Source organism: Myotis nattereri, assembly GCF_964212035.1.
Source record: "Myotis nattereri genome assembly, chromosome: 2".
NCBI lineage: Eukaryota > Metazoa > Chordata > Mammalia > Chiroptera > Vespertilionidae > Myotis > Myotis nattereri.
The window spans coordinates 73,797,025-73,822,851 of NC_138076.1; the positions used below are offsets into that span (position 1 = coordinate 73,797,025).

A 25,827-nucleotide genomic window follows, 5' to 3' on the forward strand; every position below is an offset into this window, starting at 1 on the left:
TCATGATTTCAAATATCATCCTTATGTCTATAACTCTCGAATGCTTAAATCCATTTCAAACTACACTCTTCTGTCTCACTGTCTATTAAATGTTACCATGAAGATGTCTGATAGATACTTCAATACTAATATGCTCAAAACAAAACACCAGATACTTCTCCTAACTTGTTCTATCCCAGTCTTCTCCAATTCAAGGTAAGCAACTCTACTCTGCCAATTTCTCAAGGCAAAACCCTTAAAGTTATTCATGACATTGCTTCTTTTCTCATGTGCCACATGCAATCTGCCAGAAATCCTGATGACTCTACTGTCAAAATTCCAGACTTGACCACTTTGCATGACCTACATAGCTGCCACCTTCATTCAAACTACCACCATCATTTTTCTCCCCCTGGATTACTTCAATAATTTCCTAACGTGTCTGATTTTAATCTTCCTTATCGACAATCTGTTCTGAACAAAGCAGCTAGAAATAGACTTTTAAAATATAGGTCAGCTGATGTGATTGCTGAAAATCCTCCAGAGGCTCCTAATTTCTCTCTGAATAAAGGCTAATGTCTTTAAGGTGGCTTACAGGGCCCTATATATGTAGAACCCCATTACCACGCAACTTTATATTCTACTACATGTCCCTTTGCTCTCTGCTTCCACTGGTTGAACACATATTCCTGCTTTTGATCCTTTGCAAAAGCTTTTCCTTCTCTCTAGAATAAGCTTCTCATATAACCACACAGCTAATTCTTTTTCTCTCTTTCAAGTCTTGGCTCAAATCTCACCAAAGTGAGGTCCAATCAAACTACTATATTTAAAACGGAAATCTACAATATGATTATTTAGTATGTTTACATTATTTACTGACCTTACTAGTACATAAACGACACAAGAATTTCAAAAATTCTCGCCCTAGCTTGTTTGGCTCAGTGGATAGAGCACCAGCCTGTGAATTGAAGGGTCCCGGGTTCGGTTCGATTCTGGTCAAGGGCACATGCTCAGGTTGCCAGCTCGATCCCCAGTAGGGGGACTGCAGGAGGCAGCCAATCAGTGATTCCCTCTCATCATTGATGTTTCTACCTCTCTCTCCCCTCCCTTCCTCTCTGAAATCAATAAAAATGTTTTAAAAAAATTCTGTTTCTGACCATCTTATTTTAAATAGTACTTCCCCCATACAAATGGCACTCCAAAAACTTTCCATCCTACTCTACTTTTCCTTTTTTTCCCATAGCACTTACCAACTTCTAACCTACCATATAATTTATATACTTATATTAGTCTGTCACCCTCACTATAATATAAACTTGATAAGGACAGGGATCTTTTGTCTATTTGTTCATTGATTTAACCTAAGCATTTAAATTACTTTCTGGTGTCCATCCACAGTGGCTCAGCTGGTTGGAGCATCGCCCCATGTACTGAAAGGTTGCATGCCAGGCAACGGATCAATGTTTCTCTCTTCTCCCTTTCTCCCTGTCTCTCTCCCTCCCTCTCCCTATCCCTCTCCCTCTCTCTCTCTTTCTCTGGGCATGTCCTTGGGTAAAGATATGAATAAATAAACAAACAAACAAACAGACTTCCTGGCATATAGTAAGTTCTTGAAATATACTTGCTGAATGAAGGAAAAAAAGAATGAAAATCATCACTTCATCATTTGTGGTAGATGCCACCAAATCCACTAACTGTTTTAATAAAAGATCATGAAACATATTTTCAGAACAATTACAATATTATGTTATTTTTATGTTCAGACAGATTAAATATAAATATATGTGTATAAAGATACATAGATATATAGGTGTAGATATAATCTTCTACTATAATGTACATAGGTTTAGTCCTAGAATTGTAATAGGGTAACCTTGGGCAAGTTTTAAGCCTCCATCAACTCTTTCATATATACATTGAGGAGTTTTAAGTTTGCTTCAGAAAACTATGGCTTTTTACTTATCAAATACTTATGGGAAAATATAACATGATCAATTATGACTTTAAAAAATGAAATATATTACAGTGCATTAAGTATATTCTAGCAAATAGAAAGCAGTAAACACATCAACCAAAATTTGGGGAGAAAAGTTTGTTTGAAAAAAGTGTAAATCAAAAGAACAATTTTCCTATAGATATTAAGAAATTGATATACACCCATATCCTCTTCTGTAACTCGATAATTTTAATAGCTTTTTTGGAAAAAGAAATATATTTCATGTAAACTGTGTAAGATGTATTAATTTCAGAAATATTAAAAATGATTTTTTAAAATGTGCTTTAGAATGGAGGAAACACTAAAGAATAGCAATAGTCATGATTAAGAGCTTTTTAGCACCCTGACCAGTTTGGCTCAGTGGATAGAGCGTTGGCCTGTGGAGTGAAGGGTCCCAGGTTCGATTCCGGTCAAGGGCATGTACCTTGGATGCAGACACATCCCCAGTAGAGGGTGTGCAGGAGGCAGCTGATCGATGTTTCTCTCTCATCGATATTTCTAACTCTCTATCCCTCTCCCTTCCTCTCTGTAAAAAAATCAATAAAATATATTTTTAAAAAAAGAGCTTTTTAGCAAAGGAATATTGTGATCTGTGTCATGTAGTATTCAAAATGTTTTAGAGATTATTAATTTTAATTCTCACCATAACCACATAAACTGGGTACCATTACCTTCTTTTCATAGACAAACAAAAATAGGTTACAAAATTTAAGTAAGCTATTCAAGGTTGTCAGCAGATATGCTTTGAGGTTTTGCTTCTGGTGTCTACATTAGACTGATGATAGAGAGACATGCTGCAGGAAGAACCAAAATGCAAGGAGTCTCCTCCTTAACTTTGAATTTCAATAGATTACTTATATTGTTATTGTCTTTTCACATACGGTAACAAATCCAACGAACTTTTGACCTTCTCCATGTATCAGTGAAAAATGCCCTGGCACCTTATGGAGTCTTAAGCTTACACATTTTGCTCATATGTTCTTTTTCTAAATCCTCTTGATAAATCCATTAAGTTACTCTTGCTAGCAAACTACCCTTCTTTTCTCCCTCTTCCTTTTCTTCCTTTTTAACACAGTGTAACAGCTAAACCCAATGCTTTATATTTCTGCAGAGGGTTTCTTATTATTAGTTGGACTTGATGACACTTCTTGAGGATAATTTTCCCCTCAGCAACTGAGAATGTAGGTAAAAATCAGAGGCTCAGGATTAACAATTTTGTCAGTTTTCATCCTTAAATCTATGTAATATATAGTCAAAACTGTTTTTTTTTCCCCTTTGGATAATATGTGTATTTATACATGTGCATACCCCATTTACTACTAATAGCCAAATGTTTTTTAAAAATTATTTTTAATTTCTTGCTTATCTGAAATAGGTGTTTTCTCTAGTTATTTATTGATTTTTAGATTTCTATAAGAAATTTTAATTCATGAATTAGTTGCTTAGATAGGCTTTTTTAAACCGGTGAGATTGAAATAGTTTTCTTTATTCAAACCAGTAATGAGTCTTAGCTAACTGCTTTTTAAATAGAATGACAAGAATTAAGAAAATTTTATTATAATTTAGTTTTCTTACTTCTTTGCTCTTTGCAACTTCTGCAATAGCAGCAGTCCTTTGCTTTTCAAATTCATCATTATCACTTGGGGGTTTGACAGGCATTGTAACTTGCAGGGTCTTCCTTCGATCAAGTTCTCTGCTATCCATTTGGACATTAGACACACACTTCTGATAATAATAAATAAAAATTAATCACATCAGTAGTTCCCAGATTCAAGGTTTACATAACAAAGTATTACTTCTTCAAAAAAAAGTTTGTATCTTAATAACTGAGAACCCATAAAAATAAAATTTTCTATTTAAAAATAAAGGTAGAAAACTGATTAAAGTAACTTTTAAATAAGTGTAACTGGTAAATAAAATGAAAAGCTTCACAAAAGCCTCCCACCCCCCTAAAAAAAATATAGGGCCCATGTTTAAAACATACATCGAACTAGGAGACCTAAGTTTCATTTTAGGATAATGACTTAAAATAATTTAAACTTCAAACAGTCTGGACCACCGCACAACAAAAGGTAAAATTCAGATTTTTATTCAGAGCTTGATTTACACATTATGCCACAATATCCTTATGAGGATTAAGTAGTATAGTTATTTTAACATATAAAAAGATGTCTCTGAACTTATAAACCAAAAGCTAACAGCATACCCTCTCCCTCAATCAAGCTGCAAAATTTATTTTTAGTCTCATAAATTGAGAAAGTAATCACTGCCTAAAAATAAGTCCAATCATAGCAGTAAAAATCCTATAAAATAAACCTTTTCTCAACTCATTAATAACAGTAAGAAAACATGCTCTCAAACAAATGTTACACAATTACAGATTTTTAGCAATATAAATATGTCCCGTTGATACCAGTACACAGCTAGCATTATCTACCTTTAACCCTATACAAGTCTAAGTAAGATATGCTGAAAAGAATTTTTCAGAATGGACTATAGAAACAAGTATTATTAAAACTATAACTTTTATTATACTTCCTAAGACAAAAAAATCATTAAACATTCTTTAAGATCTTGAAAATAAATCACAAGTCTCTGAGCAATTTCTGAAAGAAATATTATCACTAAAATATTTAAGAGAAAATCAAATTCTTACAAACATATCATTTATCATTTTCAAATACAAATTATTAGAATATTTATACCATTTTGATTCTGGGTTTTTTTTTTTATTACACAGGTAGAAGTGAGAATATCATCAACATAGATCACACCAAAGGGTATCATGCCTCTTTTTATCTTGACTGTGCCTTGTTGCAAAGCACAATAAAAATTAACATATTTTTAAAAATACTTTCAAAATAGACATGATGTAAGAATGATTCCATTTAATTTTGAATAGACTCCACATAAAGGTTTTTGAAGAGGCGTGCATCTGATCCTACCCATTTATCTTCAGATCAGCTAGTTATCTTTTTCACACACACAAAATTTTTAAAGTTGTTAGAGAGATACAGGTTTCTGTTTCCTACCTATTGTGTCCCTAACTCATCTTCAGTACTCTCAAAGAAAAATAAGGAGCAAACACAAGGTAGAATATTGAAAGCTAAATTTTGGTGGCAACATGTGGCAAAAAGCAAAAGCTGTCACAGAGATTATTCTCAGACTCTTCAGGGATAAAGCAAGAATAGGCTAGAGGAGACTGTTCTGAATGCAGTTTGATGCTGAGCACAACCATGAAGACATAAGATACCAGCTGAGGAGCTATACCTCAGGGTAACACAGCAGCAAGGGGGGTGAAAAATAGGAAGTAGACAGAAAACCTTTAGCTTATGTCAGAGAAGGATCAGGGATGCTGTGGTTGAAAGGAAAATACCAACTGAAAATAAAACTAAATTCCTGACTAACAAAGGTATTTGAATCAAAGCAGAAGAATAGAATTTTTAAAAGGGAGGCCTGGGACAGCAGACTCTGATACAGTGCAGTGATGCCCCTTCCTGCCTCTTGGGTCCTCACTTCTTTGTCTCATCCTTCTGTTGACACTTTTATTTTCTCTCTCCCTCTTTTGTTTTAAATTTAAAAAATGAGAAATTTTAGCTTATTTTTTTCTTTTGCATTTCTCTCTCTCAAAAAAAAATGCCCCATCACCATCTTATCTTAATTAGTTATTAGTTGCTCTTCAGGTGTGCTTAATTTTTTCAATCTTTAGGTTAACAGTTCTTGATAAAATCAATTTAATTACAGTGAATAAAAAAAAAAACACAATTACTAAATTCCCTTACTGAATATATTTTCATAAAACACCATGACTTCTGAATGAATAGTTCAGCACAAAGCTAAACACAGCTTGAATACAGATGGAAAACACTTTTTGCTGATTAAAATTCATTTGCCAACATAAAAGTCATTACCTGTCCAAAAGGCACAAAAGGAGGTGGTCCACCTTCAGTTCCAATATTGCTTCTATTGTGTTTTGACAAGCTCTGTGAGAAAAGTGAGTCACAAAATAGAAATTATACATAAAAAATATATTTCCAACATTTACAGTACACCAGGACTCTACTTATTTTAATACATTCTTATCACACACACACACACACACACACACACACACACAAAAGCTTTCTATAAAATATTTCAAACTATATAAAATATTTTATATCCTAACTTCAATAATTAGGTAAAGGCCCTTTCCTAATCTCCCCATACCAGACACACATTCATGCTCTAGCTGGTTTGGCTCAGTGGATAGAGAATCCACTGGAGGATCCTGGGTTCGATTCAGGACAAGTGCACATGTCCAGTTGCAGGCTCGATCCCCAGTGGGGGGGCATGCAGGAGGCAGCCGATCAATGATTCTCTCTCATCACTGATGTTTCTATCTCTCTCTCTCCCTCTCCCTTCCTCTCTGAAATCAATAAAAAAATATATTAAATTAAAAAAAATACTTCTATAAAAAACCAAACACACATTCACAACAGTTTTTAGAAGTATTTACCAAACTACTCCTACAAGAACAAAACACAGTAAAAAGCCCTCCTCAACAAGTAGCAAATTCAAAGATAATAGGCTTTGGTAAAAATTTTACTTTAAAGCATATTAAAACTAATTTTTTTTTATTTCTTTTTTTTTTATTGCTTAAAGTATTACAAAGGGTATTACATATGTGTCCATTTTATCCCCCCGCCCTAGACAGTCCCCTGGCCTCCCCTATCCCCCAGTGTCTTATGTCCATTGGTTATGCTTATACGCATGCATACAAGTCCTTTGGTTGATCTCTTACCCCTCTCCCTCCTGCCCCCTAACCCTTCCCGGCCTTCCCGCTGCAGTATGACAATCTGTTTGAGGCAGCTCTGCCTCTGTATCTATTATTGTTCAAAAGTTTATAATGGTCTCTATTATCCATGAATGAGTGAGATCATGTGGTATTTTTTCTTCATTGACTGGCTTATTTCACTTAGCATAATGCTCTCCAGTTCCATCCATGACGTTGCAAATGGTAAGAGTTCCTTCCTTTTTAGAGCAGCATAGTATTCCATCGTGTAGATGTACCACAGTTTTCTAATCTATTCATCTACTGATGGACACTTAGGCTGTTTCCAGATCTTAGCTATGGTGAATTGTGCTGCTATGAACATAGGGGTGCATATATCTTTTCTGATTGGTGTTTCTGGTTTCTTGGGATATATTCCTAGAAGTGGGATCACAGGGTCAAATGGGAGTTCCATTTTCAGTTTTTTAAGGAAACTCCATACTGTCTTCCATAGTGGCTGCACCAGTCTGCATTCCCACCAGCAGTGCACAAGTGTTCCTTTTTCTCCACATCCTCTCCAGCACTTGTCGTTTGTTGATTTGTTGATGATAGCCAGTCTGACAGGTGTGAGATGGTACCTCATTGTTGTTTTGATTTGCATCTCTCGGATGATTAGTGACTTTGAGCATGTTTTCATATGTCTCTTGGCTTTCTGAATGTCCTCTTTTGAAAGGTGTCTATTTAGGTCCTTTGCCCATTTTTTGATTGGATTGTTTATCTTCCTTTTGATAAGTTGTATGAGTTCCCTATAGATTTTGGAGATTAGGCCCTTATCAGATATGACATTGGCAAATATGTTTTCCCACACAGTGGGTTTTCTCGTTGTTTTGTTGATGGTTTCTTTTGCTGTGCAGAAGCTTTTTATTTTGATGTAGTCCCATTTGTTCATTTTCTCTTTAGTTTCAAGTGCCCTAGGAGCTGTATCAGTGAAGAAATTGCTTCGGCATATGTCTGAGATTTTGTTGCCTTTGGATTCTTCTAGAATTTTTATGGTTTCCTGTCGTACATTTAAGTCCTTTATCCATTTTGAGTTTATTTTTGTGTAAGGTGTAAGTTGGTGGTCTAGTTTCATTTTCTTGCATATATCTGTCCAATTTTCCCAACACCATTTATTGAAGAGACTATCTTGGCTCCATTGTATGTTCTTGCCTCCTTTGTCAAATATTAATTGAGCATATTGGTTCGGGCCGATTTCTGGGCTCTCTATTCTATTCCATTGATCTATATGCCTATTCTTGTGCCAGTACCAGGCAGTTTTGAGAACAGTGGCTTTGTAATACAACTTGATATCTGGTATTGAGATCCCACCTACTTTGTTCTTTTTCAGGATTGCTGCAGCTATTCGGGGTCTTTTTTTATTCCAGATGAATTTTTGGAGAGTTCGTTCTATATCTCTGAAGTATGCCGTTGGTATTTTAATGGGAAGTGCATTGAATTTATAGATTGCTTTGGGTAGTATGGACATTTTAATGATGTTGATTCTACCAATCCATGAACACGGTATGTTCTTCCATCTGTTTATGTCAAGAGAGCAACAAGAAAACCCCAGAGTGAGCAGAAGGAAGGAGATAATAAAGATTAGAGCAGAAATAAATAACATAGAGACCAAAAAAATAATACAGAAGATCAATGAAACCAAGAGCTGGTTCTTCGAAAGGATAAACAAGATTGACAAACCTCTAGCCAGACTCACCAAGAAGCAAAGAGAGAGGACCCAAATAAACAAAATCAGAAATGAAAGAGGCGAAATAACAACAGACCCCACAGAAATACAAATGATTGTTAAAAAATACTATGGACAGCTCTACTCCAGCAAACTAGACAACCTGGAGGAAATGGACAAATGCCTAGAAAAATACAATATTCCAAAACTCAATCAGGAAGAATCTAAAAATCTCAACAGGCCAATAACTATGGAAGAAATTGAAGCAGTCATCAAAAAGCTTCCAGCAAACAAAAGCCCAGGACCAGACGGCTTCACAGGGGAGTTTTACCAAACATTCAAGGAAGAACTAAAACCTATCCTCCTCAGACTACTACAAAAAATCCAAGAGGAAGGAACACTTCCAAGCTCATTCTATGAAGCCAGCATCACCCTAATACCAAAACCAGGTAAAGACAACACAATGAAAGACAATTACAGGCCAATATCACTCATGAACATAGATGCCAAAATCCTCAACAAAATCTTAGCAAATCGGATCCAGCAGTACATCAGAAAGATCATACACCATGACCAAGTAGGATTTATCCCAGGGATGCAAGGATGGTACAATATCCGCAAATCAATAAACGTGATACATCACATAAACAAATTGAAAGAAAAAAACCACATGGTCATATCAATTGATGCAGAAAAAGCATTTGACAAAATTCAACACCCATTTTTGATAAAAACTCTCAGCAAGGTGGGAGTAGAAGGATCATACCTCAACATAATAAAAGCCATATATGACAGGCCCACAGCCAACATCATACTCAATGGACAAAAACTTACACCATTTCCCCTAAGAACAGGAACAAGACAGGGATGCCCCCTCTCACCACTCCTGTTCAACATAGTACTGGAAGTGTTAGCCATTGCAATTCGGCAAGAAGAAGAAATAAAAGGCATCCAAATTGGAAAAGAGGAAGTAAAACTGTCCTTATTTGCAGACGACATGATATTATACATACAAAACCCTAGAGACTCCATCAAAAAGCTACTAGACTTAATACATGAATTTGGCAATGTAGCAGGATACAAAATTAACCCGAAGAAATCTGAGGCATTTCTCTACACCAATAGTGAACTTTCAGAAAGAGAGATTATAAAAACAATCCCGTTTACCATCTCACCAAAAAAAACTAAGCTACCTAGGAATAATCTTAACTAAAGAGGTAAAAGACCTCTACTCAGAAAACTACAGGACGTTAAAACTAATTTTAGACATAAAATCTATTAGCAAACAACATACTTGTTATATTGCAATATACTAAGAAATATTTATTTGGTCTTTGTCCCCAATTCTTGGAACAGAGTTCAGAAGTGTAACTAGTAACAGTTTATGGGAATACTGATAACGGTGATTTCCAATTATTTAAAGAGATCAAATTGTTACATTTCATAATATGCTAATTACTTTCAATTACAAAAAACATCCTTAATAAAGACATGGTTTAACTGGAATACCTTCTTGTGCCAGATATATGGAACAAGTTGAAGATTTGATGATTCAAAAAACAAAAGACAAACAAAAAAGACTTGTTTAAAAAATCAATTTATATTTTGACGAATATGTTAAATAAGTGAATGTTATTTAATAAAAATAAGCTTCCAAACTCTAATAATTTTGCCTTCTTTTTTCCCTAGCTCTCATATTTAAAATTAACAATGTATTAAGCAAATGGGAAAAATATTTTCCTTGCAGAGGCAATTCCTCACATTATAAATTCCTTTGAATCTCATGAGGAATTTTCAGAAGGATGGACTCCTTGCAGCCATCCATTCCTCCTGTTTCATTTTGAGATGTTAACATATATCTGTTAAGCACCAGCTGTCATTTAATACAGCTTCTTAACTGTAAGCTTTTCCGTACATTTTTAGTAATTATCATTATAGAAAATGTCAACTGTGTTTTTACACCATTATACAAAAATTAACTCAAAATGGATCAAAGACGTAAATTAAGAACTAAACTCATAAAAACTTCTAGAAGAAAACGGGGAGAAAGCTTTATGACTCTGGATTTAGATTTGGTAGTAATTTCTTGGATATGACACCAAATGCACAAGTAACAAAAGAAAAGAAAGACAGATAAAATTGAACTTCATCAAAATTAATAACTTTTGTGCATCAAAGGACACTATCAACAGAGTAAAAAGACAATCCCTGAAATGTGAAAAAAATACTTGCAAATTACATATCTGAGAAGGAACTGATATCTAGAATATACTAAGAAGTCACACAACAGAAAAGAAAACTGATTTAAAAATTAGCAAAGGACTTAAATAGATACTTCTTCAAAGAAGATACACAAATAGACAATAAGCATACAAAAAAATAACAAGAGTTGGCAAGGACGTGGAAAAATTGGATCCCTTGTATATTACTGATGAGGATGTAAAATGGTGATGTCACTGTGGAAAACAATACGGTAGTTACTAAAAACAAAATTATACTATAACTTATGATTCCTCAATTCTACTTCTGGGTAAATGCCCAAAAGAAATGAAAGCGGAAACTTGAACAGATATTTATACGCCCATCTTCATAATAATTGCATTATTCACAATAGCCAAAAGGTGAAAATAACCCTAATGTCATCAGTGGATAAATGAACACAAAGTCACACACACACACACACACACACACACACACACACACGCACGCAATTATTATTTGGCCTTAAAGTTAGGAAATTCTGACATGCTACAATATGAATAAAACCTAAAAGACATTATGCTAAGTGAAATAAGCCAGACAAAAAAGGATAAATATTGTATGATTCCACTTACATAAAGTACTTAAAGTAGTCAAATTCATAGAGAGAAAAAGAAGAATCATGGTTGCAAGAGATTGGGAGTAGGTGGGGAATGAGAAGTTAATGTTTAATGGGTACAGAATTTCAGTTTGGGAAGATACAAACCACTTTCCTTCTTTTCTTCACCTGTATGTAATCAACTTGCTACAACTACACCACCTGCATATGATTTAAATATTGTTCAATGTTCTCTTCCCCTATTTATTTTACAAGAATATTTAGGGTTTTTTTAATTCCAAAATTCTCTCTATGGATTATGATTTCTATGTGTGCATTTGGTTTCTGTGTGTACTACCTGCCAGATGTTCAAGTAATTGAACTCTCCATGGTTTCTACATTGCTATGGTTACCAATTCAAAAAACTATAAAATGATAGAGAATTATAATTACGGTAAAATGTTTTTAAACTTTTTAATGTAAACTTTTATTGCTTCCTAACAAGAAATACTAACAGGCTTTCAGGAAACAAAGTGCAAAGATACATAATAAAACATTACAAGGACAACTATGAAACTACTACTAATCTCTCTGTGTGTGTCTGCGTGTGTGTGTGTGTGTGTGTGTGTGTGTGTGTGTGTTTGGTATAGAGGAAGTTCCTAGAATGTTTAACTGACTTTTCAGTCAATGAAGTAATTTTGATTGGTTTGGGAAAATTATGTAAGATGTTGGTCTGACTTAAGAGTATCTTACCACATTTTAAAATTTTTTTAATTATAATAAAAATATATCAACTTGTGAAAGGAAAGGATCACATAAAATGAGTGGGATTTTGCTGGGAAATTCAAAGTCCATAAACTTGGCTCTTTATTAAAACTATCAAACCTCCACATACTTGCTTTGGCAACATTTTCAACTGAACAATGAAGTTATGAAACATTATCTTATACTGCACAGCACAGCAGCCCCAAATGTAGCACAGTATTATCATAAGGAATGAGTACTAAGAAGTAAAATATGTGCTTAATTCTCCTTATCTACTTACCTCCCAACAGAGGCACTTTCAAACTAAGAAAGTAGAGCCTTAACCGGTTTGGCTCAGCGGATAGAGTGTCGGCCTGCGGACTCAAGGGTCCCAGGTTTGATTCCGGTCAAGGGCATGTGCCTTGGTTGCAGGCACATCCCCAGTGGGGGGTATGCAGGAGGCAGCTGATCGATGTTTCTCTCTCATCGATGTTTCTAACTCTGTCCCTCTCCCTACCTCTCTGTGAAAAATCAATAAAATATATTTTTAAAAAAAATACGAAAGTAGAAAAAAGTGATATATCATAAAATACCAGGAGCTTGAAATACTGTTAGGCCCCTTGGCCCACTTTAGGCAAGAACTGAGAGTAACACAAGAACATTAATTTTAGCTCAAAGAGTAATTAGCTTTTGTGCTTTGTAATTCATTCATTTCACAATTACACATAAGACTCAGAGCAACCACTTTGCAGATACAGGAAAGCTCAGACCCATCACCTATCAGTTGTCTAATTATAAAATACGCTAGTTAACAGTTCTTAGAGTCCATTTTCTGATCTATATAAAACGCCCCAATAAGACTGTTAGAAGGATGCAAGAGCTCAGCACAATATCTACACACTGTTCAACAAATATTTATAGAACTGAACACAGATGACACAAAGAATTCTGACCTTAAGAGGCCTAATGGAGATAAGAAACAAATAAAATTTTAGTGCCAAAAAGTGATACACTTCTTAAAATGGATAAAGTGTCCCAAGAATTCAATAAAAGAGGAACTACTTCACTATGTGAAGAAATAAGCATTTGATCTGAGTCTAAAAGCATGAGGACAATTTGGCCATGCAGGCATTTTGAGAGAGAACACAAGATGAGTGGTGTAAAAGTAAGAAAATCTTCCCCCACCCCAAAGTATAATTGAGAAAAGCATAGAGACTCAATGAAAGAGTAAGTAGTTTCACTCTTTTGGGATCAAGTTCAAGGCTGGAAAGAAACTATTTTTTGTACTCCATGTGCCTCGGTTGGAGAGGAACTGGCCACTGAGTGAAGCTGAGGGGGTTGTCCAAACCTTTAGGCCAGCGTAGCCCAGGGTCCAGCCTCAGCCTGAGCTCTACCATTGTCCTCAGCATTTGTAACATGATCCTTTCTCGCTCCCCTCCCCAATTCAGTCTGAACCTCCAGACCCACAGCTCCTTACAAAAGTGCCATTGGTGACCTGGTTGGAGACCTTGAATGTAAGTCAACATCAATCAGTCCAGGAACCTGGTGGTAAGTAAGGCTGAAGTAGACCATATCTACCCGAAGTGCTTAGCAATAAAGCAAAAGTGGTATGAGTTTTAAAAAAAAAAAGAGTAAGCAGTTCCATTTGGTTAGATCAAAATCTATGTGAAATAATTTAGAGTTGAAAAGATAAACTTGAACTAGGGCTAGATTATTAATGGCACTGAATCCCAAACTAAGGCATCTGATATAAAAGTAGGGTGTGATATGTTCTGAGTTATGCTGAAGGAAGATAATCTGGCAGAAGTGCATAAAATAGATTAAAAGATGGAGAAAGAATATGAGTATAGACCAGTTAAAAGGCTACTGCAGCAGTCCACACAAGAGATACTAAAGACTTAAACTGGAGTAACAGCAATGCAACTGGGGAGCAAGAGACTGATATAAGATCTGACTGCTGTGAATCAACAGAATTGGAAAGTAGAGGAACAATACTAGATAACCTAGATGACCACAAGGATGAAGCTATTGTTAACACAAATTGGGGAAATATCAACTAAAGTTACTAGAAAGAACCTAGTCACAAGAACCCCTTTATTATAGTGAAATTCTAATTTGCATTCACTAGTTTATATGTGTTTATGTAGATGAAACAAATATGCATTATGCTTTCATATATATATCCTAACTAATAAAAGAGAAACATGGTAATTAGCCATATGACCGCTACCCTTCCCATTGGCTAATCAGCAAGATATGCAAATTAATCACCAGCCAAGATGGCGGTTAACCGCCAACAAAGATGGCGGCTAATTTGCATATGTAGGCACAATGATGGGTGGCGAAAAGGGAAGGATGGAAGAAGCTGCCTGCCGGTGTCCGAACCCAGGTGGCAGCCAAGAGCCAGAGAACTGGGCCACCACTGTGATCGGAGAAGCCGGGCCACCTTTGCCGGCCCTGGGCCAGTAATCGGAGAAACCAGGTGGGGCAGGGAAGAGGGGATGTCCGCCTATTCCCTGCCCCACCGACTTCTCAGATCACGGATCACCAGTGATCGGAGAACACCCAGAGGCGGGGCCAGAGGCCAGGCTGCAACCCTGCCTGGGGATGTGGTCCCGGGGCTACACAGCCAGGCCCCAGAAGACCCATGGGCCGGGAACGCGATCCGGTGCCTGGGCGGCGGCGCAGCCAGGCCCCAGAAGGAGACCCATGGGCCTGGGAACTCGATCCGGTGCCCGGGCATGTGGCGCATCCCCAGCCCCAGAAGGAGACCCATGGGCTGGGGAACAAGATCTGGTGCCTGGGCAGCGGTGCAGCCAGGGACCAGGGCTGTGTCACCTCCGGGGCACGCAATCCAGTCTTGGCGGCGATGCAGCCAGGCCCCAGAAGGAGACCCAGGGGCCGGGGCTGTGTCGCCGCCAGGGCTCATGATCTGGTGCCCGAACAGTGGCGGATCCCCAGCCCCAAAAGGAGACCCAGGGGCCGGGGCTGTGTCGCCGCCGGGGCACGCGATCCGGTCTCAGGGGCGATGCAGCCAGGCCCCAGAAGGAGACACAGGGGCCGGGGCACGCGATCCGGTCCCTGGGGCGATGCAGCCAGGCCCCAGAAGAAGACCCAGGGGCCTCCCAAGCAGATAGTCTCCGTGGTCAGACAGCATGGTGTCAGGACAGGAATAAAGATGGAGGTGACTCAGATGCCTGGCCAGCGGCCTTAGACCAGCAAGCAGGGCCTTTCAGCCAGGACTCCGGGTGGGGGTGGGGCGAGGAAAGTGAGCGGGAAATAGAGAACTACAACTCCCAGGAGGCTTAGCGGCTGGGGCCTGTGTGCCTGGCCATGAAATCAGATCGGGAGAGTCATTTTGCACTTTAAGAGGCTTGCAATGTTGGAAGTTCTGCCGGGAGCCAGGGAGAAATGGAGCTAGAGCAGAGAGAGGGATCCATGGCAGCTGTGGGCTTTGAGGAGTTCTCAGCACCTCCCTGCTTGGAGCTGGCGCTGCCTTTGCTGTTCGGTGGCCACATCATGAAGAGCGAGCTTGAGACCGAAGTGGAGTTCGTGTCTGGGGGTCTGGGCAGCTCCACCCTCCAGGAGCAAGACGAAGAGGAGGAGGCAGCCCAAGGCCAGCGGCCGCGGTGCCAAGGGGAACTCAATCACAGGAAGTACCAGGTGCTGGGTCGGCGCTGCGGGGAGATCGAGCGGGTCCTGAACAGGCTCCATCAGATACAGAGGATAACACGGAGACTCCAGCAGGAGCGGAGGTTCCTCATGAGAGTGCTGGACTCCTACGGTGACAACTACCGGGCCAGCCAGTTCACCATCTTACTGGAGGACAAGGGCAGCCAGGGCACAGACGCCCCACCCGAGGCAACGCTGAGAACGCGCCTCCAGAGAAAGAGGGGCTGTCCCCGCCCAGGAGGACACTAGCGCCTGCAGAAGCCAGCAGCCCGGCCCCTGGCGAGGGGCCCAGCGGTTGGAAGAGGCGGCAAGTGCCACGGGAAGGGTGCCAGCCGGGAGTCCCACTGACTCTGGATCTGGCCCCCATGCAGATAAAGGTGGAGGAAGACTTTGGCTTCAAAGTGGTCGAGGCTCTGGACTCAAGTTGGGTTTCTTGGGAGCCAGACAAGCTGCTGCCCTACCCCAACCTAGCCAGCTCCCCCTTTGACTGACCCCTCAATAAATGGACCCCATGTTTCCTCGGCAAAAAAAAAAAAAAAAGCTTATAGAGGCATGCTTATAGGATCAAATAGTATAAATATAGATGTAACAGGACAATAAAAAGAGAACCTGGCTACGATGATCACCTGAACACTGCCTCTGTGTCATTCCTTCTTTGCCGACTCCATCCACACCTTTGGGAACCTCTGGACCTGCTGGGGCAGGACCCCAACATTCCTCTTCTTATAAGGACTTCAGTGAGATGGGCTAAGGGTCCCACTGGAACTGCCTCAATTTAATGTAATCCCCTCTTTAAAGATCTTATCTCCACAGACAGGTACATTCTGAGGTTCGGGGGATTAGGATTTTAACATACATTTTGTTGATTACCCAAATCAGCTCTTAACAACCAGCATGTTTCAGAAAGTAGATTCCTACAGGGTTATTTACCAAACATTCAGAAGTATTTTTAAAAGAGCTCAGCCCCTCGCCCACCACACGGGCCCCTCCCGGCGGAGAGCGAAGGCCTGGGTTCCGGGCGCCGGAGGAAAACTGGTGCCAGCAGCCAGGGGAGGGGGCCCCCAAGGGCCCCAGATTGCGAGAGGGCACAGGGCGGGCTGAGGGACCCACCCGAGTGCACACATTTTTGTGCACCGGGCCTCTAGTATATATATATATATATTTGTATATATGCAAACACTTGCTTTGCAGAAACAATGATATACATTACACATGAGTTATAACTGGTACTTTAAGAGTTTTGAAAATTTATCAGTAAAACGTGACTTTTCAAATTATGCAAAAAAAGCAAATATTGAAAAAATGACATTTGCCTTAGAGGAACAATGTGCTTAAACAAAGGTAGATAGTTTTTATAAAGATTCCTGTATTCCATTCTATTCAACTCTGACATTATTCACTATGGGAAGGTCTCCTTAAAATATAGACTGCAATTAGAAAAGTGTAGTGTTTCAGAAGTTGAAGCCTTTCTTCTCAGTTACACTTACTCTCTGTAGCTCCCACTTCTCAATAAGGTGTTCCACTTCCCCCCCCAGGATTGTGGTGTTGGAGTCATTCAGGAGTAGGAATCCATTTTTTATATCCACGATGCCTGAGAGCTTAACTTTAGTTCCAGGGGGTGTGTTCAGGCTAAAGGAAAGAAAAAACAAAGTTAAAACACGCTGAAGCTCCTCTTCAAAACTGATCAGTGTTGAGTTGGTCAAGTTCTTCAAAATGAACTAACATGAAAAGTGTTTTTCAGGAGTTAAAAAAAAAAAAAATATATATATATATATATATATATATATATATATATATACACACACACACACACACACACACACACATACATACACACTAGTGTATAGGTATATATATAGAGAGATATAGATACAGATATATAGACATAGATATAGATATAGATATATAGATATAGATATAGATAAAAGTCCAGTGACCAGACAGTGAAACAACCAGAATGACCAGAACGACCGGTGGCTATGACACACACTGCAGCAGCCAATCAGCCTGATCTGGCCCCCAATCGGCCCCCAACACCCTGATGGGGAACCGCCCGTGGCCCCTCCCCCATGTCGGCCTGGCCCGATGGGCCCCCATCAGGGCGGGCCAGCTGGATTCCACCCATGCACGAATTTGTGCACCAGGCCTCTAGTGTGTGTGTGTGTGTGTGTGTGTGTGTGTGTGTGTGTGTATACACATTGAAAATCACACCTCACAAATAGATAAATAGAATAAAATATATAAATGCACTTTCTCAATAATGCCATGCTATACAAATATGATTTGCCATTTTTTTCCCTGAGCTTTGGCTATGCATTGCCATGATATACTATATTACAAATTTAAATTTTATCAAAGGAAAATATATCTAACCAGTAATAGACCTAGAAATTTTATATGTATATGAGCTACCATAATTCACAAAAAGAATGCTCTTTTTTGTTAACCATGTAATTAAAGATCAAATGAGAATTATTTATTCTAAAGTATACTAACCGAAAAGAACTTTTCTATAATGGACTAATATTATCAGTTTGCAGGTAAACATTACACTATTATCCCTTTTACAGAGACCAGAGACAAGGTGTTTATCCTCCTACCAACCTTTTGGTAGGAGAAACAATGGAAGAAATCCATTTCATTACATAGGTTTATTCTAAAGTTAAAGCACATACACTGAGCCCCACCTCATCTCTTTGCCCATTCAGCAAGGGGTAAAGCACTCCTAATAGGAGTAAAGACGGTCCTAAAACACTGAGAATGGATCATGCCGAATTGGCTTCACATTGTTCACATTTTAAAGCTCGGTGACATTCACTATGTGCTGATATTTACAAAAGCAAATCAGTGAAAGCACTGGTCTATTCTGGAAAAAAAAAAAAAGAAAGAAAGAAAGAAAGAAGGCAGGTTGATAAAAGAGTTATTAAGAAGAAGAAACAGAATATTCCTGTTTTAAAGCTTCAGAGTCTGCACGCAGAGCAAGACATTTTGTGTTACATCCCAATGAGTCAGCTCTGACTCCTGGGACCCTATAGAGATGTCCAAATGTCTAGACAGCTTACAGCCAGCTTGCAGCAAGCCCTTAACTTATCTTCCCCAACCCAGGACATGTGAGAACAAATGGTTAATATCTTTCCTCCCTAACCAGAGAATACATAGCTTAAATCACCCTGGTATTGCTAAGGCAGGATAGGGGAAGGAGAAGTTAAGAAGGGAGAGTTTTATCTCATCCACTAAACAAAGAAGTCAGCTGTCTTGGGGGAGGAAAAAGAGGGAGTTTTATCTCACCCACTGAAAAAAGTCAGCCATCTTGGGACTTGCCAGGTGTTCTCATAAATTCTGGGAAAGGCCACAACAAAGTAAAAGGGAGACCTTGAAAGCTGCTCCGTGCCTAAGATATCTGGAAGAGGAGCCTTGAAACCTGTAGACAGAGGGTATAAAACCCCTTGAATCTCCACCAGGCTGAGAAGCCTGTCTGCGCTTCATAAGCCATATATATTTTGATAAACTTGCTTGCCATGCTTCTTCGACAAATTCGATTTATTAAGGAGAGGACAGCCCTCTCCCTCCACTCGGTAATACCTTTTCTGGTGACAATAACACCTCCAGCACCAAATAAGGAGCTGGAACACAATGGATGCTAAATGCTTATTAAATGCTTACTTAGGAGAAAAGTATGAAATGAAAAGCTCAGAGCAGCAAACATAAGCATATAAAATAACAAAAAAGGTGGTTTAACAAATGCCTAATGAAAATTTCCATTTCAGAAAATAGAGCTGAAACTGACCTAATGGGACATTGAGGACAAAGGAGATCCCCTCCCTATTGCTCTTCTCCATGCCAATAGGCATGATTATGAAGCCTCTCATGAAAATACCAAAAGAAGGATTTGGAAACATCTGCCCTATGGAGTTCCACTTTCTCTTAGAAAGTAGGGTGGCTGCAAACATTGGTGTCAATCATTTCCTTAGAAAACTCATTTGCTATGACCTTTTCTAGAACACTAAATAGTGTAATGGACACAGCTAACTGTCCAGAAAGAATTATAATGTAGTTAAAAAAATTTGAATGACCTCAAATTTACTGACATGATTGAGAAGATTACTTTTCATGCAAAAACACCTTAAATTTCTGTTTTTATAATTAATATTGAAGCAAAGAGTAACCAACTCCATTCTTACATATTTTTCTATACAGATAAAGTAGAAATTTAAACTTTAATTTCTTCTTAAAAATTCTAACATGCACTTAAGAATTCATTCCTTCTTTTCAAAGTTCTTAAAACAAAACCCATTTTGAAAAGCACCTTCAAATGCTATAACAAATATACAAAATAAAGTGCCAATCACCTTATTTTTGACATATAACTATATTCGACCGCTGTGCAGCTTATATGACCATCAGTCATCTGCAGCCGCAACATCCTTGGTGCAGCCTGAGACTCTTCGTTGTCCTTTGGCGCAGCAACATTGCGAATTTTCTGAATTTGCAAAACACATGGACCTTCAAGCTGTCAAGACACAAAGAAATAAATATCACTTTCTAGACACAGCTTTGTTTTCATTTATAGTGCATCTCTTTTCCTTAATGATCAGGCTTTATGACTTATAATGATCAATTAAGTAAGATCAAAACTGAAATTATATTACATAGATCAGGGTGGGTTTTTTATATTTTAAGATAGAGTCTCCTAAAAAACATTTAAAAAAATTATTCTGTATTCATTTTCAGAAAGTAACATGAAAACTTTAGGAAAACAAAATTATATTTCTGAGTCAAAGTTGTATTAATAGATGTTTTTAGTCATATGTGCTCTAAATCATTCACATAGATCCGCCTTCTCCCCCCATGCACATTAAGGGACATTCTGGAATTAAAGACTGTAATTTTTAAAGAAACATCAACTTTACAGTAGTAGATAAAAGGAATGTTTTCTATTCAAAAACATCAAATTCAAAGTACACCCTCTTCTGGCATAAACGAAGAACACAATACTCTAAAATGAAAACTACTTAAAGTTTAAGAAGTGGGAGCTATACTTAACTTATTTTCACATTTCCTTTTTAAATGAGTTTAAATCTAATGCTATATTATAGTCATTGTCATTGGGGGTAAAATTGTTCTCTCTTGCCACATTTCAATCAAAGACAAAAATCTACCTCATGGACTAGATATTATGTTAAACATTTCATAAAATGAAACAATAATAGCATGATTGGAAATCACAGCATTTTCTGCGTACATGGTCTGAAAAATAAATTTAACATAAAGTGGTACTTTTTACATTATTAAATACTAGGGGCTCGATGCACGAAATTCGTGCAAGAGTAGGTCTTCCTTCCCCCGGCTGCCAGCACTGGCTTCCCTCTAGCACCCGGGATCCAAGCTTCCCTCGCAGTCCCAGCTTTGTCCAGAAGGTCGTCTGGAAGGACATCAGAAGGACATCCAGTCTAATTTGCATATTACGGTTTTATTATTAAACTAGAGGCCCGGTGCACAAAAATTTGTGCACTCGGGGGGGACAGGGGATCCCTCAGCCCAGCCTGTGCCCTCTTGAAGTCTGGGACCCCTCGGGGGATAACGACCTGCTGGCTTAGGCCTGCTCCCGGGTGGCAGAGGGCAGGCCCAATCCCTAGGTGCAGCCCCTGGTCGGGCTCAGAGCAGGGCTGATTGGGGAGTTGGGGCGCCACCCCCTGTCATGCACAGAGCAGGGCGGATTGGGAAGTTGCGAAGCCACCCTCAGTCACGCTCAGGGTAGGGCCGATTGGGGGGTTGGGGCACCGCCCCCTGTCACACTCAAGGCAGGGTCGATGGGAAGGTTGTGGCGCCATCCCATCATGCACAGAGCAGGGTGGATCAGGGGGTTGTGTTGCCACCCCTGTCACATACAGAGCTGGCCGATCAGGGGGTTGGGGCGCTGCCCCCTGTCACGCACAGAGCAGGGCCCATCACGGGGGATGGGGCTCCATACCCTGTCACGCACAGAGCAGGGCCGATCAGGGGTTTGGGGAGCTCCCCGCTGTCACGCACAGAGCAGGGCCAATCAGGGGGTTGGGGAGCTCCCTCCTGTCATGCACAGAGCAGGGCCAATTGGGGGGTTGGGGCACCGCCCCCATCACCCTCAGGGTATGGTCGATGGGGAGGTTGGGGTGCCGCCCCGTCACCCACAGAGCAGGGCCGATCAGGGGGTTGGGGCACTCCCCCCTGTCACACTCAGAGCAGGGCTCATGGGGGGAGGGGTTGGGGGGCCGCACCCTGTCACACACAGAGCAGGGCCCATGGGGGGGGTTGGGGGACCGCACCCTGTCACACACAGAGCAGGGCCGATCAGGGGGTTGGGACGCCACACCCTATCACACACACAGAGCAGGGCTGATCAGGGGGTTGGGGAGCTCCCCCCTATCAGGCACAGAGCAGGGCCGATCAGGGGGTTGGGGTGCCTTCCCCTGTCACGAACAGAGCAGTGCGGATAGGGAGGTTGTGGCCCCACCCCCTGTCACACACAGAGCCGCAGGGCGATCAGGGGGTTTGGGCACTGCCCCGTCACGCTGCTCCAGGGGCCAGGAGGCCTCGCGGCTCCGCTGATCCCCCTGCTGGGAGGCATATTACCCTTTTACTATATAGGATAGAGGCCTGGTGCACGGGTGGGGGCCAGCTGGATCAGGGTGGGGGTCCCCATTGGGGTGCCTGGCCAGCCTGGGTGAGGGGCTAATGGCTGTTTGCAGCTGGTCACACATCCTTCAGGGTGGAGGTCCCCACTGGGGTGCCTGGCCAGTCTGGGTGAGGGGCTGAGGACTGTTTTCAGGCTGGCGGGTGACTGAAGCTCCCAACCGCTCCTTTTTTCCTTTTTTTGTTTTTTCTTGGATTTATGGCTATCACTGGAGCTGAGAGCCGGCTTTGGCTGTGAGACCTCGCTGCTGAAACCAGGTTTCTGGCTTTGTTTACTTTCTGTATTTGAAACTTTGTTGCGACTCCAGCTCTGAGATCCCGGCTGACTGAAAACAGGTTTCTGGGGTTTTGTTTAGCTTCTATATTTGTAACAATGTTTCTTAGCAGCTCAGAGCCCAGTAGCGGCAGGTGGGGAACGTTGGAGTCCTCCGTCACTGAAGCAAGCAAGCCTCCTGATCGTGTCAGTAGCCTGGCTGCCGGCTGCCATCTTGGCTGGCAGTTAATTTGCATATCACCCTGATTAGCCAATGGGAAGGGTAGCGGAAGTACAGCTAATTACCATGTTTCTCTTTAGGATATTATACCTTTACATAATACAACAGCAAGGAAAAAAAATAAACCTCTTGTTATAGTCTTTTAAGTAAAAGCTTTCTATGTATGTTAGTTTAATTTATATTTTCAGTAAAGAGAAATATGAAATGATTGACATTTACACTTAATTCTCAAGTAAGCATATCCCCAAGTTGACAAATTTCTATCCCATATTTATCAATATTAGGCCTGCAAAGGCCCAGATAATAGTTAGAGAAAAGAAGCTAAAATGTCATCTAAATTTTAGCCATTAACTAAAATTCCAAGTTGAAACAAAAACCCTTAGCAGCATATAAATATGCTGCTAATTCAAGATGAATTTTCTTTTGTTTTTGTTAATGTCATTAAAATACATTCTCTTTATTTAACTACTCCCAATATTTTTAGTCTAGACATTGACAAATATCTAATCTGTCTAATACAGTTCACCAAGCACAAGTCTATTTAATTAAAATAAAATGAAATGAAAAATTCAATTCTTCAGTCTCACTAGCCACATTTCAGGTGTTCTATGCCTGACAACACAAACACAGACTGTCTAAACCACTGCAAAAAGTTCTATTAGGCAATCAGTGATGTTCTAGACCTATGAGCTCCCAACTGCAACCCATGCATCCTGGGAAGTACACATCCATGGAAGCATGGGAGGGAAACACTTGTTTATATTTAATTTTTAGTGCAAAAAAAATTAAACTTTCCTAATATTTCATATCCAGAGCTACAAGGTGTATCACTCAGTCCATGTAACATACCACTCACAAGGCATCTTTATGGAATTTTGGGAATTGACATAGCACCTTCACTGATTTGTTTGCTTGATTGTGATAAACTGCCTTTTATTTGTGCACAGCTAAGTGGATGTATAGATTTTATCTAGTTTTAGCCATTAATGCTTACAGAATGTACAAGTGGCTTTAGAAGATCCTATCAAAGAAACACAAATTGAAGATAATGCCAATGACTCATATACAGGGTAGGAATCAGACTGTTTTTGCTGATTTCCTACTCTGGTTGACCATGAGAACAAAATGCTGGGGAATGGTAGGGTGGAACAGCTGCCCCAACTCTTCATAGCAAGCAGCAAGTTTACTTATTTGATTACTCCAACTCCTGGCCTCCCCATCCTTTTTAGTGGATTAAATAGAAGACTCTTAAAAAAAACACATCAAAAGATAACATTCACTTGGGACTTGTAAACATAACCTTACTTAGAACAGGGGACTTGGCATACATACGTAAGGTCAGCATCTAGCCGAAACCGGTTTGGCTCAGTGGATAGAGCGTAGGCCTGCGGACTGAAAGGTCCCAGGTTCGATTCCGGTCAGGGGCATGTACCTGGGTTGCAGGCATATCCCCAGTAGATGTGCAGGAGGCAGCTGATCGATGTTCCTCTCTCATCGATGTTTCTAACTCTCTATCTCTCTCCCTTCCTCTCTGTAAATAAAATATATAAAAAAAAAAAATTTAAAAAAAATTTAAAAAAAAAAAAAAAAGGTCAGCATCTAGAGAACAGGTGATCCTGGATAAGGATGGGTCTGAAATGCAAGATGACTTGCCATTATAAGAGAAGGGAAAATAAACATGAAGACACAGGGAATAAAGCCATGTGAAGATGGATGTAGAAATTGGAGTTGCACACCTTCAGGCCAAGGACAACAAAGATTACCTGTAGTTACCAGAAGCCAGGAGTCAGACCATGAAATAGATTCTCCCTCAGAACCTCCAGAAGGAACCCACCCTGCTGACACCTTGATTTTAGACTACTGGTCTACAGAATTGTGAAAGAATAAATTTCTGTTGTGTTATACACCAAGTTTGTGGTAATTTCTTACAGAAGACTCGGGAAACTAACACATTCACCTATGGACTAAGTTGTCTGATTGGGAAGAATATACTATATGTATTGGGCTCATCCTCACCCTTCTTTCTGGGGGGAGACAGCTTACCAGCATTTCACTGGTAACTGACATCATAAAGATGTCAACTGTACTCTGAGGGAGGAAGTACTGACTCACCATTCTCCCTGGATTGGCAGTGCCATGACTCTACAAGTCTGCCTGCCTTGTGGTTCAGTTAATGGATCCATTCAGCTCTCCCGCTAATCCACATCTTTCAAATCTATTTTTGTCAATAGTAAAGCTGATATTTTGGCCCACATCTGCCACTCAAAACCAAAGCAGAAAAGAAGGTACTCTTTATTAGAAACTCTGAAACTATGCATAATCTTTTTTTCAATTCTTTATTGTTTAAAGTATTACGTATGTTCCCTTTTCCCCCCACTGACCTCTCCCTAGCCACTCCCACCTCCCAGCACATGCTCTCACCCCCCTACTGTCTGTGTCCATGGGTTATAGGAGTGGTTCTCAACCTTCCTAATGCCGCGACCCTCATGTTGTGGTGACCCCCAACCATAAAATTATTTTCGTTGCTACTTCATAACTGTAATTTTGCTACTGTTATGAATCATAATATAAATATCTGATATGCAGGATGTATTTTCATTGTTACAAATTGAACATAATTAAAGCATAGTGATTAATCACAAAAACAACATGTAATTATATATGTGTTTTCCGATGGTCTTAGGCGACCCCTGTGAAAGGATCATTCGACCCCCAAAGGGGTCGCGACCCACAGGTTGAGAACCGCTGGGTTATAGTTATATGCATGCACACAAGTCCTTTGGTTGATCTCTTGCACCCCCCCCACACACCCTCCCCTGCCTTCTCTCTGAGGTTTGACTGTCTGTTCGATGCTTCGTCTCTGGATCTATTTTTGCTCAACAGTTTATGTTGTTTATTATATCCCTCAAATGAGTGAGATCATGTGATATTTATCTTTCTCTGACTGGCTTATTTCACTTAGCATAATGCTCTCCAGGTCCATCCATGCTGATGTGAATG

At 39.9% G+C, this 25,827-nt stretch overlaps 1 protein-coding gene and 1 pseudogene across 2 annotated transcripts in view; one reads left to right on the top strand and one right to left on the bottom strand.

Annotated features, from left to right (window-relative positions):
• The window catches only part of TDRD3 (tudor domain containing 3), a 203,973-nt gene that overhangs the window by 81,414 nt on the left and 96,732 nt on the right, over nucleotides 1–25,827 (bottom strand). The window contains exons 4-7 of the mRNA XM_081083774.1: nucleotides 20,014–20,174; nucleotides 17,152–17,293; nucleotides 5,887–5,958; nucleotides 3,551–3,700 (exon numbers count right to left, since the gene is read on the bottom strand). Coding sequence (XP_080939900.1) covers nucleotides 3,551–3,700; nucleotides 5,887–5,958; nucleotides 17,152–17,293; nucleotides 20,014–20,174 — 525 coding nt within the window. The remainder of the gene's footprint in view (nucleotides 1–3,550; nucleotides 3,701–5,886; nucleotides 5,959–17,151; nucleotides 17,294–20,013; nucleotides 20,175–25,827) is intronic.
• On the top strand, nucleotides 15,404–16,275 carry LOC308513611 (TCF3 fusion partner-like; annotated as a pseudogene). The gene has a single exon. The product of its transcript is annotated as a TCF3 fusion partner-like (transcript).